At 38.8% G+C, this 17,090-nt stretch overlaps 2 protein-coding genes across 3 annotated transcripts; both read left to right on the forward strand.

Annotated features, from left to right (window-relative positions):
- Positions 1-449: 449 nt before the first annotated feature.
- Positions 450-7,510, forward strand: LOC138148061 (uncharacterized). Its single transcript, XM_069070699.1, has 2 exons — positions 450-582; positions 6,958-7,510. Exons 1-2 carry the CDS (start codon positions 544-546, stop codon positions 7,051-7,053), a joined length of 135 nt encoding a protein of 44 aa, XP_068926800.1. The 5' UTR covers positions 450-543; the 3' UTR covers positions 7,054-7,510.
- PTP4A1 (protein tyrosine phosphatase 4A1) lies at positions 7,369-16,447 on the forward strand. Of its 2 annotated transcripts, XM_069070701.1 has the most exons (6): positions 7,369-7,506; positions 9,292-9,384; positions 9,876-10,006; positions 12,477-12,551; positions 13,883-13,887; positions 14,969-16,447. In XM_069070701.1, the coding sequence occupies exons 1-6, from the start codon at positions 7,402-7,404 to the stop codon at positions 15,160-15,162; spliced, it is 603 nt and encodes a 200-aa protein (XP_068926802.1). In that variant the 5' UTR covers positions 7,369-7,401; the 3' UTR covers positions 15,163-16,447. The 2 variants fall into 2 exon arrangements, with proteins under 2 accessions (XP_068926802.1, XP_068926801.1); XM_069070700.1 differs by lacking the exon at positions 13,883-13,887.
- Positions 16,448-17,090: the final 643 nt, after the last annotated feature.

Here is a 17,090-nt window from a genome sequence, read left to right on the forward strand (position 1 = left end):
CGGCCTCTCCGTGGCTCGATCTCTCTCTCCCGGCTTCCTCCCCCGCAGGGAGAGGGGGGGGGGGGATGCTCTGGCTCAGCCACTTGCTATTCATCAACCGGTTCACACCGGCCGCCGCCGCCGCGTCGTGACGTCCGGGAGGTGGTAGGGGCGCGGGGCGGACCTCTCTCCCCCGCAACCCCAACCTTAACTCCCCCCCGCCCTTTCCCCCGCAACCTCGTCTTCTCTTATCCTTTGTCCCCGGGCTGCGATTGGTGGCCCAGGGTTCGCACGTCGCGCGGTGTACATAAGGGAGGGCTTGTGACGCAAGGGCGGCTCAGCACGCGTATTGGTTGCCGCGGGTGCGGTTCTCGCTCGGCGACGCGCTCTCTCTGGAGCCGCTCACTGTATGGTAGAGTCCCAGTGCCCCCGCCGCCGCCGCCGCTGCTGCCGCTGTCGCCTCCATCGCCGCTGCCGCCGCCCCGCGACGACCACCACCGCCCCCTGCGCTGCAGTCGCCTCCACCACCGCCTGCTGCGCTGCCTCCGCCTCGGGACCGGCTGTATGATTAGGCCACAATCTTCAATGAGTAAACATATTCCTGTGAGTGTCCGCCGCGCGTCCCGGGCCAGGCTGAGGCGCTCAGTGTCGCCGCCGCCGCCACCTTTGTTTCGTTCCTCCCGCCGAGAGTTGGAAGGCTCTTGGAGCTGTGCGGATCCGGGCGGCCGCCATGTGGACGGCCGGGCGGGTGGGATTGGGTTGTGGGAGAGAAACGTAGCTGGCCGGTCATGCCGGGTTTTGGCCCGCCACGTCTGCTCTGCCCCCGGCGCTTCCGCTCCCGGCTGGCGGCGGTTGGTAGCAGGGAGACTGGTTTATCGCTCCATGCCCCCCCCCCCAGCCGACCACCTGGGGCCCCAAGCGGTTGGTGACCCGAGCGGAGGGTCGTGTGGCCGGGCCCGGTCGGGGGGTGACGGCCGGCGGGGGCGGGTGGGTCGGACCGCTCGGCACAAAAGCCGCTTTGTGACCGCCGCCTCCGCCCTTGTCCCTGGGGGCCGGCGCGCCCCGGCCGTCGGGGAGCCCCCAGAGGACCGTAGAGCTGCTTCCCGGGCCCCTCTTTGTTCCGGAGAGAAAGAAAGCGGCCCGACCGGCCCCGCCGCCCCCGGCCGTGTGAATGCTCCTCGGACGCCCGAGGCTCCTGGAGGCGGTGGGTGTCAGGCCCACGGGAGGGTGGTGTTCCTACCTCCTGGGCGCCCACTGGAGACCGGCGGGGTGGGGAGGGGTGAGACACACATGTCACCCCGTGGCCCCGAATTAAAGAGGGCATTTTGGGGGAGGGAGGGCGGGCTGGTGGCCGGGCGCCGGGGACACCCGTTGGGCCGGCGGGAGGCGGGTAACGGTTTCCCTTGGGCCCGCCGCCTTCCCTCCCCTCCCCCCGAGCTCCAGGGGCTGGCGCTCCAGGCGCCGGCCCGGCGGAGGTATGGAGCCCGGCCAGGTATCCGCCCGGGCTGGGCCGGACCCGGGCTCCCGAGACAAAATGGCTTCGGTGCCTGCTGGAAAGGGCGATTCAAACCCGTGATTGCAGCGGACAGTCTCTGCTTCAGGGTTGGAGCTTTCCAAGATCTGGGGGTGATCCCGGAATGCGGGGAACCCGCGGAGAGATCCACCCTACTCCTCCCTGGCCCTGCCGCAAGGGCCGGAATCCTTGGTCCTGCCTCCCGGCTGGACCTCGGCAAGCGAACGGGGAGGCCCACTCACCCCCTCCTATTCAGCTCCCTGCCTGTCTCCACCTTGTAATTTGAGTTGTTCCGGATTTAACACCACTCCTTGGGCTCAGGATAATGGGAACAAGTCGAGGCTTGTCTTTTCTCTGTGGGAGTTGGTCTGGAGAAGTCCAGAATTTGAGAATCGTGGAAAAGTGCCACTATGGACCTCTGACATGTGAAGCCCGGAAGCCCCTAGGCTTGAGTCATTCTTCGATCTCCCCTGCTCATCCGAAAGTTTTATTGCCCTTTAGAAGAGGCCTACATTTAAGGGCATTTTTAATCGGGATTTATTTTAAATTGTTCCCTAAAGCCCTTCTGTCTGTATGTCATTTGTAATTCCATCCTTTTAACAGTGGATTTCTGACTAGAATTTTGAATTTGTGTCTTTTTATGGTAATGACTACCATTCTAAAATTACCTTTAAACTGTAACTGTTAATGAAAACATTAGGGTATTCGTGCTCCAAACTTTTTGAACCTGTGTTTGTTCTACTCTCCACAATACTGTACATATATATGGTAGGGGATTCACATGATTCTTCCCCCTTTGCCCAGCTATAGCTAACTGTTGGGTTGTCAGTGTGGTGCTGTAGTCATTGGAAGTTACATTGGAGAAGGAAATGGTGATATCAGAAATAGTGTAACATTGGAATATAGAGGTGAGAAAGAACTTTTTGAGGCTTAGATTATCATTTCAGCTGATAGTACAGATAATTTTTGATTTCCAGTAAAAAGATGATTTGTATAATGGAACACTCCAGTAAGGTTAGTGTTTTCTCTAGATGTTGGTTTAGAGACAGTTGTCTCCTGTATATACAAATATAATACCAGTACAAATGAATTTGTATGGAATGATTTTTTTGTTGTTGGGGTTTTTTTTCCCCCAGTTTGTAACAGTGGTTTGGGCACTTCATAGTAGCTAGGATAAACAAATGGCTAGCTTGACCAGTTGGACCGGTCTTAGTAAGACCAGTACAGACATTCCTGTTCCTAACACAAAACCATTGTGGGAGCAAGAGCATTCCCTGCTTATCTGGAAAACTATAGATTTGGAATAGATTTTCTCATAGGATAAGCTGGGGACTTTACCACCACAGTTAACTAGATTTGGCTTGTATCTGAATTGTGTAAAGGGAATTGACAGCTTTCTCAGCTTGTTTCTAATTTTCTCATTATTTCAAACATGTAGGCAGCATTTTCACTATTCACATGAAGATACTGCTAGAATTATTATAGTTCCCCTTTTTACAAAGGAGGAAGCAGCCTTAGGGAAGTGACTTGAGGTGAATATCAGGACATGATCCAGTTCTTTTTCTAGGGCACTACACTCCCTCTTTTGCCTTGTTAAAGCAAAATGGTCCTTTGGCCATTATTTCTGTACCTGTCCTGAAGACCCTCCATGTGGGTCCCTTCCTTCATCCTCTACCCTACCCCCCAACCACAAGATGGCTCCACTGAGAAGAGTTAACTAGGTGGGTTTTTGAAGTTATTCCTGTCTCTTATTTCTGAATCTTTCCTTGCCTGAGCAAAATCTCTCTGGCAAAAATCATTGACAGAGATTTGTACAAATAGCCTCTAAATAGAAATCTCTGCTCCCTCTCTCCTTCCTTTGCTACTATTCAAAGGCTCATGATCTGTCCTTCCCTCTACACTCCCAAATATGGATACGTGCCAGCTGAAGAAATAAAAAATACATGTTATTGTATTGTGGACCATCAGTTTTTAATGGTGCCAGGTTTTTGTTAAATTACTAGTTTGTACAATTGACTATAAACTTCACCCTTACCAGCCAGCATTCATCTTAACACAAAGCCAGTGGGTGCTGGCTATTCCATGTGCACATTAAAGTAATAATTCAATATATGGTTTATTGTAACAGTCTTATTAATCAAATAACAGCTTGGTCTTATTCCATATGTTGAGTCCAGATCAGCAACTTGTGGGGAACAAAACTAGTTTTTAGAATATTAAGAAATCAGTGATTATTCCAGACTCGAAGTCATTCAGGACTTCATTTACTGACAATCTTTGTTGTTGTTGACTTTTTTTTCTACCAATATAAGTATTGTTCTCACACCCACAAGTCTTGGAATGAAAATAAATTAGTTTGGTGTGGTTTTTGTTTGTTTTTCCCTTGGAGGGGGGAAGGCAAGGCAAATTAGTTTAAGTTAATTGCCCAAGGTCACACAGCTAGTATGTCAAGTGTCAAGAGGCTGGATTTGAACTCCCGGTCCTCCTGACTCCAGGGCCTGTGCTCTATTCATTTCGCCACCTAGCTGCCCTGGGTGTGTTTTTTTTTGTTTGTTTTTGTTTTTAATGTACATATTGACAACACTTGCAGTGTGCCCTCTAATATAAATTATGTCACTGACAGATTTTTGGCTGTGTCCAGGCTAGTAATAGGAATTCTGTTCAAACTTCACTTAACTGTACTTTGACTTACCTGATTCTTGTCAGGCCATATTTTTTAAATGTCCTGCAAGTACTTTCAATAAGTAACAACCTCTCAACTCTTGACTTATGAAATGTTAAAATTACAAACCATTAATTACCATTATCATCTTTGAGTCTTCAGCAAATGAGATTTTACTTTTTTCTCCTATATAGTTTCCCCAAATTCCTGGAATATAAATATTTACCTTAACAATTAATTTGTTAATTAATTACCTTAACAATTAATTTGCAGGATTTGGACATGGTTTACTCCAAAGTTTTGGTTTTTAAAATGTAGTTAGCACTGCAAAAAGCTTGTCTTGATTAACCTAGAATTACCTCCCGTATAATCCTAATCTATTAAATCTGTACACATTTCAGTGGGAGGTTCCTCCTCTCCCCCCCCCACCTTGGGGATCAGCTGTGCAGATATTTTGACCCTGTCCTTTAAAGTATTAGGAGGAAAAAAATACAGAATATAGAGAAAACTTCTTATATTCTTACAATACAAGATCTGATGGATTTTACAATAAGGTTTTGTGTCATAAGGTGTGAAGTTTATCCATCTTTTACTCTAAATGTAGATAACTGGATAAAAGCAAAAAAAAACCGAAATTTAAAACTAAGCATTCTTTATGCCTGTGACTTCATGTACTTGGTCAATTTTTGATGAAAGAAGACCAAAACTTGATTTATATTTAGCTCTCTTTAGGAAAGTACTAGTTTAATAAAAATGAACAAGCTTTTTCCAAGTTGGTAGCATCTTTAGTCATATTTTTGACCTCTGAAAAGAAACTTTACTCTTCTTCCTTTTGTCTAAATCAGCAAGTAATTCTGAAAAGATCATTCTGACCCTGAAGTTTTTAACTGAGCCCAGATTTTTTTTTAATCATAGCCTACCTAGAAAGGGAAGCAGGTACTTATAGAAACAAAGCAGGAGATCTGATTTATATTCCTGAGGTACCCAAAACAGAGGGACTTAGATTAAAAACTTTCTTACTGAAAGACTTTGTTAATACATTTTTATTCTTTATGTGTGGGTATATATGTACATATATATATATATATAAATTTTCTGAAATTGTAATAATCCTTATAGTAATCTACATTTAAATCTACAAACAGCACTTCAAATTTACCTAGTCTTAGTGAATTTCACATTTATGCTTTAATTCAGAGATCTTAGTACTAAGTTTGCAGCAAATTTCATACTATTATGTATTTCTATTTGATTTTTCAATATGATTTTTTGTGATTTCTACTTAAATTTTTCTTCTAACTTTATTATAGAATTAGCAGTCCAGACAGATTTGCAGAAACCCATGTAGTCTTATACCTACCCCTTCACTCCCCCAACCCCCATTTAAAAACATGAGCACTGAGTAGCAGTTAAGGGACTTGCCCAAAGATTGTGCTCAGAGGCAGAATTTGAAATGCTGAAAATCTCTTAACCAGGGCTTGAGGTGAAGAACAGGATTGGACAGGAAACAGATCTCCCCTTTTAACAATGATTTCTTTATCTGCCTTATCCTACTTTACCTCAAGCACGGGCTTTTAACATTTTAGAAATTGATCACTGAATTTTATTTGGTCTCACCACAAATCTGGTTAGGGCATCAGTAAGGTCTGGTTATAAGGCTGTATTTCAGTCTGTGCTACTGAGTTACTTGGCATGCATTATTAATTTTTAGTACATTGAGGCAGCTGGGTGTAATAGAAAGAACTCCTCAGTTGGCAGTCAGTAGACCTGAATTCTGGTCTTGACTCCTTCTGTGTTCCTTTTTAGCCTTTAGTAAGCCTCAAACTCTCTGAGCCTTTATTTCCTTATCTCTAAAATGGGGATACTTGAAGAAAAATGGATATTTTTATAAGCTTTTAAAAGCCTAAATTTTTAACCTAGGGTCCATGCCTTTTTAAAAATATGTTTTTGATTACTTTAAACATAATTTTTCTTTGTGACCTTATAGGTTTCGTTTATGCATTTAAAAATATTTTTAAGTTTTTATCAGATTGTCAAAGCAGTCTCTAATACATAAAAGGTTAAAATCCTTGCTTTAACTGTCAGAATTTGAGAATATTTCTGAAGGACCAATTTGTGTGGCTTAATTCTGTGCATTTTTTTTTATCCAAAAGGCAAAGAAATAGACATTTTATTTCAGAGCAAAATTATATTTTGTGTCAGTTGACATAACTTGATTTTTCTTGCTAGTGTTAAAGCAATCAATTCTATAAACACTGAGAGGGGGAAATGTATCTTTAAATTTTCATATCACAAAAGCTTAGAATTTGTTTGGTTTTATAGTTTGGTCACTGGAAGTTGGCGTACATTGCATTTTTTTTTTTCACTTAATCTAAAATGATGATTTTGCTTCTAATGATATTGTTAAAACTTGGGAATTGTTTTTAATAAAATATTAGGAATTATTCCTTCAGGTTGGGACCTTTTCCAAGTCATTGGTATATTAATATTCCTAAACTAATCAAGACTTTTAGTTAGTAACTTAATTAGCTTATACTGATGGGTGTAAAATACTACATATTATATAAAACTTTCTTAATTGTTTCTTCGAGTGATGGCATGGAGGCAGGGGTGATGTGGGGTGGGATACAGCGAGAAAGTAGCCAATACAAAAGCAAAAATCAATTTAAATGTTTTTGTAGTAAAAGTGAAAAAGATTGTCCTTTATGCCGTAAGACTAAGTTAGGTGCTGTAGAAGTTTCCCTTATACTACTCTGTTCTTTTCCAACTGAAATAATTGAAGTTTTCTCCTTTCCCCCTACAGCAGTTCTGTGGTGTTCTTGGTCACACATTTATGGAGTTTCTGAAGGGCAGTGGAGACTATTGCCAGGCACAGCACGACCTGTATGCAGACAAGTGAACTGTAGAAATTCATTACTACTCCACCAAGAAGCCCCCTTAAGAGCGGTTAACCTGGACACAAAGTGTTGAATTGAAATTGGCAGAGCATTTTACAAGAGTTCTGACCTGGATGGGGTAAACCTCAGTGCACTGCCTTTCTTTTGCCTCAGTATTACTGGATTGAAGAATTGCTGCTTCTTGTTAGGAGGTTCATTTCATTTCCCATTGCTCTCAACTTCATACTTAAAAGCACTGAGAATTTCAAGTGGAGTATAGTGAAGGAGACTTCAGTTTCTTTACATCACTTCTGTATTCAAATTTTTAAATCCTTTCATAACCTTATTGAGTGTTTTTTAACTAAATTGACATGGCTCGAATGAACCGCCCAGCTCCTGTGGAAATCACCTACAAGAACATGAGGTTCCTTATTACACACAATCCAACCAATGCAACCTTAAACAAATTTATAGAGGTAAGTATAGATATAAATATTACTTGATTAATTTAGTTTAAGAGCTGTTAATTTGCTTTTAGAAAAAGCATATACATGGTGATTGCCCTTACCTAATACTTCAGGAATTTTAGATACAATATGGGGGGGAGGAATACATTCCAGTCATTAGTCCCAGAAATAAGCAAATTAAATCAGAATGAAATGGCTACATGGCTTCTAAATTAATGTCAAAAATAGAAAAAGATGTCTTTATTCCATAAAGAAGCATACATAAGTTAATTCTGGATCTAGAAGTTCTTCATTTAGGTACTTGGTCAGTAATGTTCAAAAATTTTACAATTCTGATTTGATTCAATTAGTAATTCATGGCACCTTAGTTAGACTAACACATAGTATAATTTTAGTCAAAAATGCTGACATTTGACTTCCTGTTTCCCTCCACCTCATAACAATAGTTCAGTCTCTTTTAGTCAACTTGATACTACCAACTCTACTCCAAACACCCTTGCATTTTCCACTTCATTCTGGTGTGCTGAAGGAAAACTATATTGACATGTTGTATGTCAGCCACCTTTTAAAAGTAAGGAATACACAAGCCCTAGAAGTCCTGTAGATTAGTTTCATTAGGCTACCAACTAAATATCCTGCTGAAATTCTTTTACAAGCTGGTTTAGTGAAGAGGGATACATACCTGGGTTTATAGCCCAATATTAAACTTATACCTTAGTTTTTAGAATAAATTCATTAAGAAAATCATGAATATTTGATGGCTTGTATTTTTTTTTAATAGTTTTGAGTTTTTAAATATAGGACTGCTGTAAAGGGATTACAAGTTAAAGATTTCATGAAAAGGCCTGCACATTAGATTTCTGATAGTCTTGAATGATCTATGTTGGTCCTGGATTTTTACATGTTACCATCTTTTGTTTTCCAAAAGGCTTTTTTTTTTTATTGCAAATTAAGGAAAAAGGAAGAAACCAAGAAAATTATTCCTACTCAAAAGACGAGAGGAGGACATTGGAAGTTACATATATTATAGTCTCTAAACGTTATGTCCTTTCTTTCCTAACATATTGCAAAATTTATATTAGGAAAATGGATTATAATTTTAACTACATTTCACTTTGACTGTAAGTCCTCTGACATTTGTTTTTTAGTTCTCAAATCAGAGGTCATAATCCAGGTTGTAATTTGCCTCTGTAGTTTGCTGGGGTGGCTAGGTAGCACAGTGAGTAGAGCACTGGCCCTGGAGTCAGGAGGACCTAAGTTCAAATCCGGTCTCAGACACGTAACATTTACTAGCTGTGTGACCTTGGGCAGCCACTTAACCCCAATTGCCCTGCCTTCCCCCCTCCAAAAAGCAAAAAAAAAAAAAAATTTAGGTTTGCTTAGGTTCTGATTTGGATGATTTTTTTTTTTTAATGACCAGTTTTTCTCAAAAGGAAAGTAATCTTTTTCTTGACAGAAAAAAAGATATTTATTTCCAAAAGAACATTTTTAGCAACAACCCCAACTTAAGAAAAGTTATTATTAAAAGTACAAATAGTTAGATCTAACGTCTTAAAAGGTGAAGAAGGGGGTAGTCTTAATAATAAAGTTCTCCATACAGATTCCTTAAAATGAACATTTTACCCCTTTATAAAATGCTTTCAAAGAGGTTTTGTTATTGTCTTGAACCTTTTTATGAATAGTTATGCCCATTAGTTGTAATGTATCATTTGTTAATGTTTATGATTTGCATGTGATTTTATTGGTTTGAAATAGTAGAATATTACAAAATAAGTTTTATTTGTTTTTCTTAAGGAACTCAAGAAATACGGAGTTACCACAGTTGTAAGAGTATGTGAAGCTACTTATGACACAACCCTTGTGGAGAAAGAAGGCATCCAGGTTCTGGTAAGTGATTTTAAGTTTTTTATCGTTATAGTGTTTCTTACCAAATTTCATCCATCCAAAAATAGTTACTCACTCTTAACTACTGTTCTGTGTAAATATTTATGAAATTAATGTAGGGAAAATATATTTATGAAAAAAATCTGTACCACCTTGGATTGTGGATTTAAGGAAAAGAGGGTGTATGCTCACCGGAACTTTACCTAGTTTTTAATTTATTGGTAGTAAAGCAAAGAATACAGTGAGGATATGTGCCAACCTATATAACTACCCAGGTCACTTTTACTCTGATTCAGGATATGCTGCGTCACATGTGAGGTCTGACAAAGTTGATGATTAGAGTGGCTCCTGAACATTTTGGTTTGCTTATATTCTTTTATACTCTAAACTTAAAATGACTAGGCTTGGTAGTCTATAAAACTAGAATTCTCCTTCACAGGCACTCTGTAAGGTCCAATAGATCTAGAATGGTTATGACATTATTTGTTTTTCAGGATTGGCCTTTTGATGACGGAGCACCACCATCCAACCAGATTGTTGATGACTGGCTAAACCTGGTGAAAACTAAATATCGTGAAGAACCTGGTTGTTGCATTGCTGTTCACTGCGTTGCAGGTCTTGGGAGGTAAATAGAATTTTTAAATATGTTAAGATTTATTGGCAGGCTAATGTAAAATTTGTTTTAATTATTTCTGCATTATATTAATATCACAGTTGGATAAATCTATTTTAGTATATTGATAAACATTCCAAATCCTACCATAAATGTGGGGGGGTTTTTCCCCATCACACTTCTCCTTTTCATGAGCCCATGGTTTATTTGGTGATTAGTCTAGAGGTAAACATTTTTCTAAATTAGCAGTACACAATCAGTTTTACAACATGCATGCAATTTTAACTTTATCCTTTATCTCACTCTAACACAGATTGATTCCTTTGGAATTTAACAAAGCTTAATCAGATTTAGCAAGCATGTGCTAAGTACCTACCTTGTGCAGTGCTAGGCACCAGGGTTCTTCCTAAAGGAGTTAAAATATAGTAGATACTCTTTCTGGAGTTCTGGTACTTAATGAAACTCAAGGTAATATTTGTATATTTTTGCTTAATAGAGAGAAATGTAAGATGAGTAATATTTTGAGCTCTTTGATTAAAATATATTTTGAGAACCATTTTGTTCTCAATTAATATTTGGAGAATCAGACCACAATGAAATGTGTATGTGTTTCCCCTTTGGTCTCCACGATGTTGTGTGACTAGTAAAACAGGATTGGAAGGGAGATTTCTGTGATAGTGCTACTATAGGCTCCATCCTCTCTGGAAAACAATAGGTTATATAGTGTTAGAGAAATTATTTATTTTTATTATTTTTACCAGTTTTAAGCTTAATTTAACTGCAGAGAGGCAAAGTTAGCAACATATTTTTTCAGTCTACCTGGTATTAACATTCTGGGGATTATATTTTTTATTTACCTGTTTTATATGCCCTATTTTTACATTTAAAAATAAATGTTTGCTAGGGGTTTGCCTAAGGAAAGAAAATCTAGTAGAGGCCAAGTTGTGTTGTTAGGGGAAGGGTTGTGTTTGTTCTTATATCACCAAAATTTCCCTTGGTCTCTTTTTTCTCACCCATCTCAGAGCTATCCTTTTTTTTTTCTTTTTTGCTTTTTGGAGGGCAATCAGGGTTAAGTGACTTGTACAAAGTCACACAGCTAGTAAGTGTGTTAGGTGTCTGAGGCCAGATTTGAACTTAGGTCCTCCTGACTCCAGGGCCAGTGCTCTATTCACTGCACCACCTAGCCCCTATCCCATCTTTCTTAAAGAAAAAAAAATTCTTAAAGAAATCAGCAAGACTGCTAATTAGTATTGACATATAAGCAGATGTGCAGTATACTATATCTGTGGACCTCCCAAAGGGAGAAGAGGGTGTTTATCTCTTTGGAACCATGCTTGGTCTATGTAGTTTCACAACGTCCACTTTTGTTTTGTAGCTCTTTCCTTCTACATTTCTGTAGTTATTGTGTATATTGTTTTATTGGCCCTGCTCGCTTCCTTTTGCATACTCATCATTTTTCGTAGCACAGTAATAGTCCATTACATTTATATACCCCATTTGTTCCACAGTGAATGGCCATCTACTTGTTCTATTCTTTGTTCAAAGTTCTGTTTTAAATATTTTGATGTGTATAGGGACTTCCTTAGTGTGCAGACCAAGTTCTTTAAATAAATACCATTATAAAAAAAAACTTTGTGACAGTAAGATTTCCTAAGTCTGTCTAATGTCTCTGTCTTTGATACAGTAGAACTCTAGCAAGTTTGTTGTGGGAATGTGATAACAATTATAATAGCCATCATCATGTCCTATTAGTGTCCCATAGTAAGACTACTTGAACTTTTTTAATAGCACATTTTACACAGTGATGAATAATTCTCCACCACAGATGGAGATTGCCTGATTTTTTCCTGCTATATATAATGGCTCTAAGGAAAGTGTCTATTTACGTTGCAATGAGGAGAAGGACATTAAATTAAATGAGGTTGTCAAATGAAGAGTTATTCTTCATCTACTTGACTCCCCATCTTTTTCTCTTGAGATATCTCAGCCGCATGTATTCTTGAAACATTTGCTCAAATAAGTGAAAAGATCTCTAAAGGAAAAAAATAATCAAGGAAATTATCCTGATGCCCTATTCTTCCACTTATGCTCATAACAGTTATTTTCTCTTATTCCTTTGTTGTTAGAAGAAGGTCACTTAGTTGTGAAATATAGGATACCTTCATCCTTTCCTGATGACTTAAAGTAGTTTTTGAAGAGAATGGTCTTACCGTTCAGTTATTCCCTACAGAAGTCATCCAGAAATATACATTAAAAATAAATGCTCTTGCTAGATCATCCCTTAGCCCACTCTCCTGATCTTTTCTTTTCCCACCCAGGTTTTTGATCAGCAGATTTTTAACTTGTTATCCTTTCCCTTTAGAGCAAACATGAATTAGAGTAGTAATTTTGGTAAATAAATTCTATTCCCTGATGACCTTTGGGTTAGACTAGCAGGTTTTGTTGCTTTTGGTCAATTCATTTACTAAAATTGTCCTACCAGAGCTCCAGTGCTCGTTGCCCTTGCACTAATCGAAGGAGGAATGAAGTATGAAGATGCAGTGCAATTCATAAGACAGTAAGTATCAATTTTTTTTAAGTTAAAGTTCTGATAGACTAAACTCACTTATGCCCAAGCCCTCCCAGAATCTTTCATCTATGATAACAAAAAAACTAGTGTTATATAAATTATAATACTCAGATATAGGGTGCAACATAAGTAAAGGCAGAGATGGGGAGCCAAGTCAAGTAGCATTTATTGAGCACCTATTTCTCAGTCACCATTCTAAGTGCTGGAGATTAAGAAACCCCCAAAAAAACTAGTCTCTGCTCTCAAGCAGCTGGCAATCTCAGAGGGAAGGGACTAAGATTAAGGACTAGGAAAGGGTTCTTGCTGAAGGTGGTGCTTGGTATTTCAACTGAGACATAACATTTGTACAGATTTATCTGGCATGAATGTGAAGGATAAACTGGAGAGAGCATACATTGGCATTATAGTCAAGTGGTAATGGCAGGATGTCTAAGGTGTTAGTGTGAGTAGGACAGTATGAATGTGAGTAGAATAACAGTCACAAATGGGATATGGATTATATTTAAAGACAACAAATGGTAGCAAAGTTGTTACAGACCTTTTTTTTTTAATATGTTCAAATTGTGATACCAAAAAGAAATACAAGTAGATTTAGTAGAAAGTTTAGTTTCTTGATACAAATCATAGTTTATAGTGTCATACAATTGCATATAATCATGTTTTTTTTATATAGCAAGAAATTCTAACTTGAGATTTTAGAATCTTCTTTTTTCTCATTCCTTCCTTAAAGTGGGAATAGAGATTTCCTATATAAAAGTTCTACCTCCTGAGCAGTGGGAATTGAACTTTTAGCTCCAAGCCACTACTAATGACTCCTCTACCTGGTGGAGATAGCTAGTCTCTTATTAGAAACCCTTCATAGCCCTCCCTTTTCTTGGTGCCAGCTGACTCCTGAATCATCATCTGTTTTCTTTGCATCCATGGGCTCTCTCTGAGTTGATCTATCTGAGTTCATTGCTATCACATGTTTCCATTTGGCTTTTTCCTTCCTTTGCCCATAGTGGAATAAGGTAAAATCTTTCATTTTAGTCTCTGAGATTTAGTAAGGATTTTTGTTTGGTTTTCCTGCTTTTTAACAAGAGAGAAGAAATTGCCTAGTAAGAAAATTGCATTTTGGTGTCCCTGTTCCACCCATTCCACCTCCCATATATATTCATCTTGTTTCCATTTAAATAAAACAAGCTTTAGGGAAGAAAATCCACTTTTTTCACTCTTAGTAAATTTAACATTTAATAGAAAAATCACATTTGTATTATCCCTACCTATACTTCAAGGAAACATGGGGTCATGGACTGAAAAACCAATCTGAATTGGGGGAGTGGGGGTGTAAGTTGGGGTCACTCTTGACAAGGCTTACTTACACTTAAAATATGGGGAAGCCAAAGGTGGACACTTTTCAAGGGATTTTATTACCTCCCTCATTACCTTACCCCTTGATATGTGTAGCAGCAAGCACCCCAAGCGTCCTCAGGGTTTGCAGCTACCACAGGTTCTTGGATCTGCTTTGTTAAAGGAAAGCAACTCAAAATGGGTTAACAAGCTTACTTTAATCAGTCAGACATATATCGTTTACCTTGTTCAGGAGAAAAGGTCAGCACCCTGAACCTCAAAGTATACAGGCATAATTATCAAGACAGAAACATCAAGTAGACAGATTTCCAAACTGTCCAACCATTACATCCATACCCAGTCAACATCTGGGTTTCCACATTCTGGGTTTTTCAAAGCCGGGGGACTCTCAACAACGGCTTCCCAGAATTCAGATCAAATCACAGAACATTTCTCAAAGTGAGCCCCAAAACAAAGCTACACATCAGGGCTTATATAGCCTTCTCCTGGCTCAGAAAATGTAACAACCTTATTGACTCACTGGCCAATCAAAAAGTATCTACTGAAAAACCAGCCTCCCACCCCAGGCTCCAGGTGCACGTTAGCCTAGGGGCAGGGAAGATCTTTAAATCTGCATTTCCATTACAATATGCCATGCCACCTTAAGTATGCCTAAGGTAAAAGGAGAATTAGGGATTAGCTAAGAGTTCCTGGCAGCAGTAGAGATAGAAGAAACACCTGTATCCACCAGTGTTTTCTTAATGGATATCTATATTTATCTGTACATACAAGTTCTCTACACTCTTTACATAGCCAGTCTTTAAGGAAGAAGAAAATACTAAATTGATTCCATTTTAGGTATTTGAAAAAAAAAAAACCACTTTTAAGTGCTCTGTGGCAAGGAATCAGTTCGGCAAGGATTGTCAATAATTCTTCCTCTTTGACTGGTCACTTCTAACTTTATATTGTTAGATTAGGATTTGGGGGTGTTTCGTAGAAGGACACTATACTGAATGAAATTAAGATGTGTAGCAGGCAAATGTTAGAAATTTTTTTTTTGTTTGTTTTTTTTATAGAAAACGTCGTGGAGCCTTTAACAGCAAGCAGCTTCTTTACTTGGAGAAGTATCGTCCTAAAATGCGGCTGCGCTTCAAAGACTCAAATGGTCACAGAAACACCTGTTGCATTCAGTAAAGCTGAGCTGCCTATATTATTACCTTGGAAGCAGAAATTGGAGACAGGACCTGGGGCAAATTACATACATAACTAGCCAACATATAGGCTTGATGAATAAGTCTAATGAAGCTTCCATAGGAATATTTTAAAGCAGTTTTATAGGTTATAAGCTTGGCAGAAATGCAGCTTCTGTCTTTGGGTTACTAACCTGTTTGGACACTTAGTAAAAGTAAAAGATTCTTGCTGTTCAGCCTTTGGAACTTCTTGTTTATCATTTGTATCAATTGAACTTTCCTGAAATCATGCAGTATTGAGTTACAAATCTTATTCAAATCTATTTCCCAATACCAGAGTCTTATCAGCAAATATGAAATTTAGAGAGATTAGGTGCCAAAATACCCAGCACAATACTTACATATTTTCAATGTCATACAGAGTTAACATCCTGGGAACTACAGACAGTAACCTGAACCCTATGTGGTTCTTATTCCTTCAGTCATTTCAATTTTATTGAAGATAGGGCCTATATGGTAATTGCCTGCTCACTGTATGTTTACATCTCCCACAGTCGCACTAGAATATCAGGATTTGCACAACCATTCATTTTGTTGGATTTTACTAAGTCTTATGGTGATACTTTAATGTCTTTCTGTAAACCTTTGTCTCATTTTGTGCTGTTATCAAGACTTGCGTTTTGAGAAAAGATCATAATCCTCTGGTTGAAAATCCATGTAAAAATCTACACATTGTACAGAAGCACACAAAGTCTTTAATGTCTCCAGACAATAAGCCTTACAGTTAATTTAATGTTCGCACTAATGGGGTGCAACTTGACAGGGAGGGCCTGAAAAAGATGGGAGGGGGCTATTAAATATTTCTAGTAAAATGTTGCCTTTGTCTTGTGCAGGAAGTATAGAATATGCCCTTTAGTAAATATTTTTTAAAAGGTAGAGATGCTCTGTTATTGTAGCTAAAGCAATTCTTAATCATAAAATTTCTGAAAATCTTGTAATTTCTTTTACTGTACCTATTGAAAGTTGTTTACCAACTATTGCTTTTGTTGAAAGTGATTTTTCCCCATTCTTCTCTTCTCCCCTCCCCTGGGAAAATTTGGGTTCCTGCTATGAATTGAGCAGACCTCTTAATATTTTGTATGCCTTTTGAGCTTGTGTAACTTAATATTTGGATACTTGATAATTTGTTTTATTATGTAATTGATAAAATGGTGATGTGTATTAATGTTAGTTCAACCATATATTTATACTGTCTTGGGAATGTGTGGTTATAGTTCTGTGGGAGAAATAATTTTCCAGTGTTCACCAGCTTGTAAAATCTAGTGCGAGAGCTTAAACATCTAAATAAATAAGTACTGAAATGCACTTACCACTATTGAGGTTGTTTTGTTTAAATTTAACAGCAACTTTCATTCATGACTTTTATTATAATCTCTTTACTTGAAGTATTAAGTGTTATCCTCTTTCCCTTTACAAATTGAAAATAAACACTAGTGATGTTCTCACCTATAGGTATAGCTGAAGGGGAGTGAGAGCTGCTGTTGGATTTATTCTGAAAACATTTGCCAGGATAATAAACATAGTTTAAGATCTACAGTAAATGCCCTGAATTAACTAGGCACATGTACCACTGGACTACTGTGTAATAGCCTGGAAGATGGTTTAAAATTTTTTAAAGCCAATCTCTGCTGTGTACACTGCAGCATGCTTGATGCTTAAAAAAGCTAATCAAAGATAAAAGTCATCTATTGCTTTTATGTAGAGGGTTGTTTATTCTAAAACACTTGGTTCACTTTAAAATTATAATAAAAGTTGTTACATAGTACACTTCATTCTCTAGTTATCAGCAACTATTAAATATTAGGTTACTATGGTCAAATGAGTTTCATGTTTTTCCTGGATAAAACAAAACTTGATTCTCTCCTGAGTTCTTGGTGAGACCATCATAGAATTGAGCTGTCTCAGTTTAATGCCCAAATATTTGTGTTGATAAATGAAAAATATCTGC

Source organism: Petaurus breviceps, unplaced genomic scaffold (genome assembly GCF_028583685.1).
Source record: "Petaurus breviceps papuanus isolate PSGF00001 unplaced genomic scaffold, PetGlider_PUasm1.0 90822, whole genome shotgun sequence".
NCBI lineage: Eukaryota > Metazoa > Chordata > Mammalia > Diprotodontia > Petauridae > Petaurus > Petaurus breviceps.

What these genes read in the sequence shown, in the direction of transcription:
- LOC138148061 (XM_069070699.1), top strand. Translation starts at nt 544, where the DNA reads ATGATTAGGCCACAATCTTCAATGAGTAAACATATTCCT. An exon ending in CAATGAGTAAACATATTCCT is followed by an intron (nt 583 to 6,957) that starts GTGAGTGTCCGC and finishes TTCCCCCTACAG; the next exon opens with CAGTTCTGTGGTGTTCTTGG.
- PTP4A1 (XM_069070701.1), top strand. Translation starts at nt 7,402, where the DNA reads ATGGCTCGAATGAACCGCCCAGCTCCTGTGGAAATCACCTACAAGAAC. An exon ending in AAGAAGGCATCCAGGTTCTG is followed by an intron (nt 9,385 to 9,875) that starts GTAAGTGATTTT and finishes TTTGTTTTTCAG; the next exon opens with GATTGGCCTTTTGATGACGG. An exon ending in TGCGTTGCAGGTCTTGGGAG is followed by an intron (nt 10,007 to 12,476) that starts GTAAATAGAATT and finishes TTGTCCTACCAG; the next exon opens with AGCTCCAGTGCTCGTTGCCC.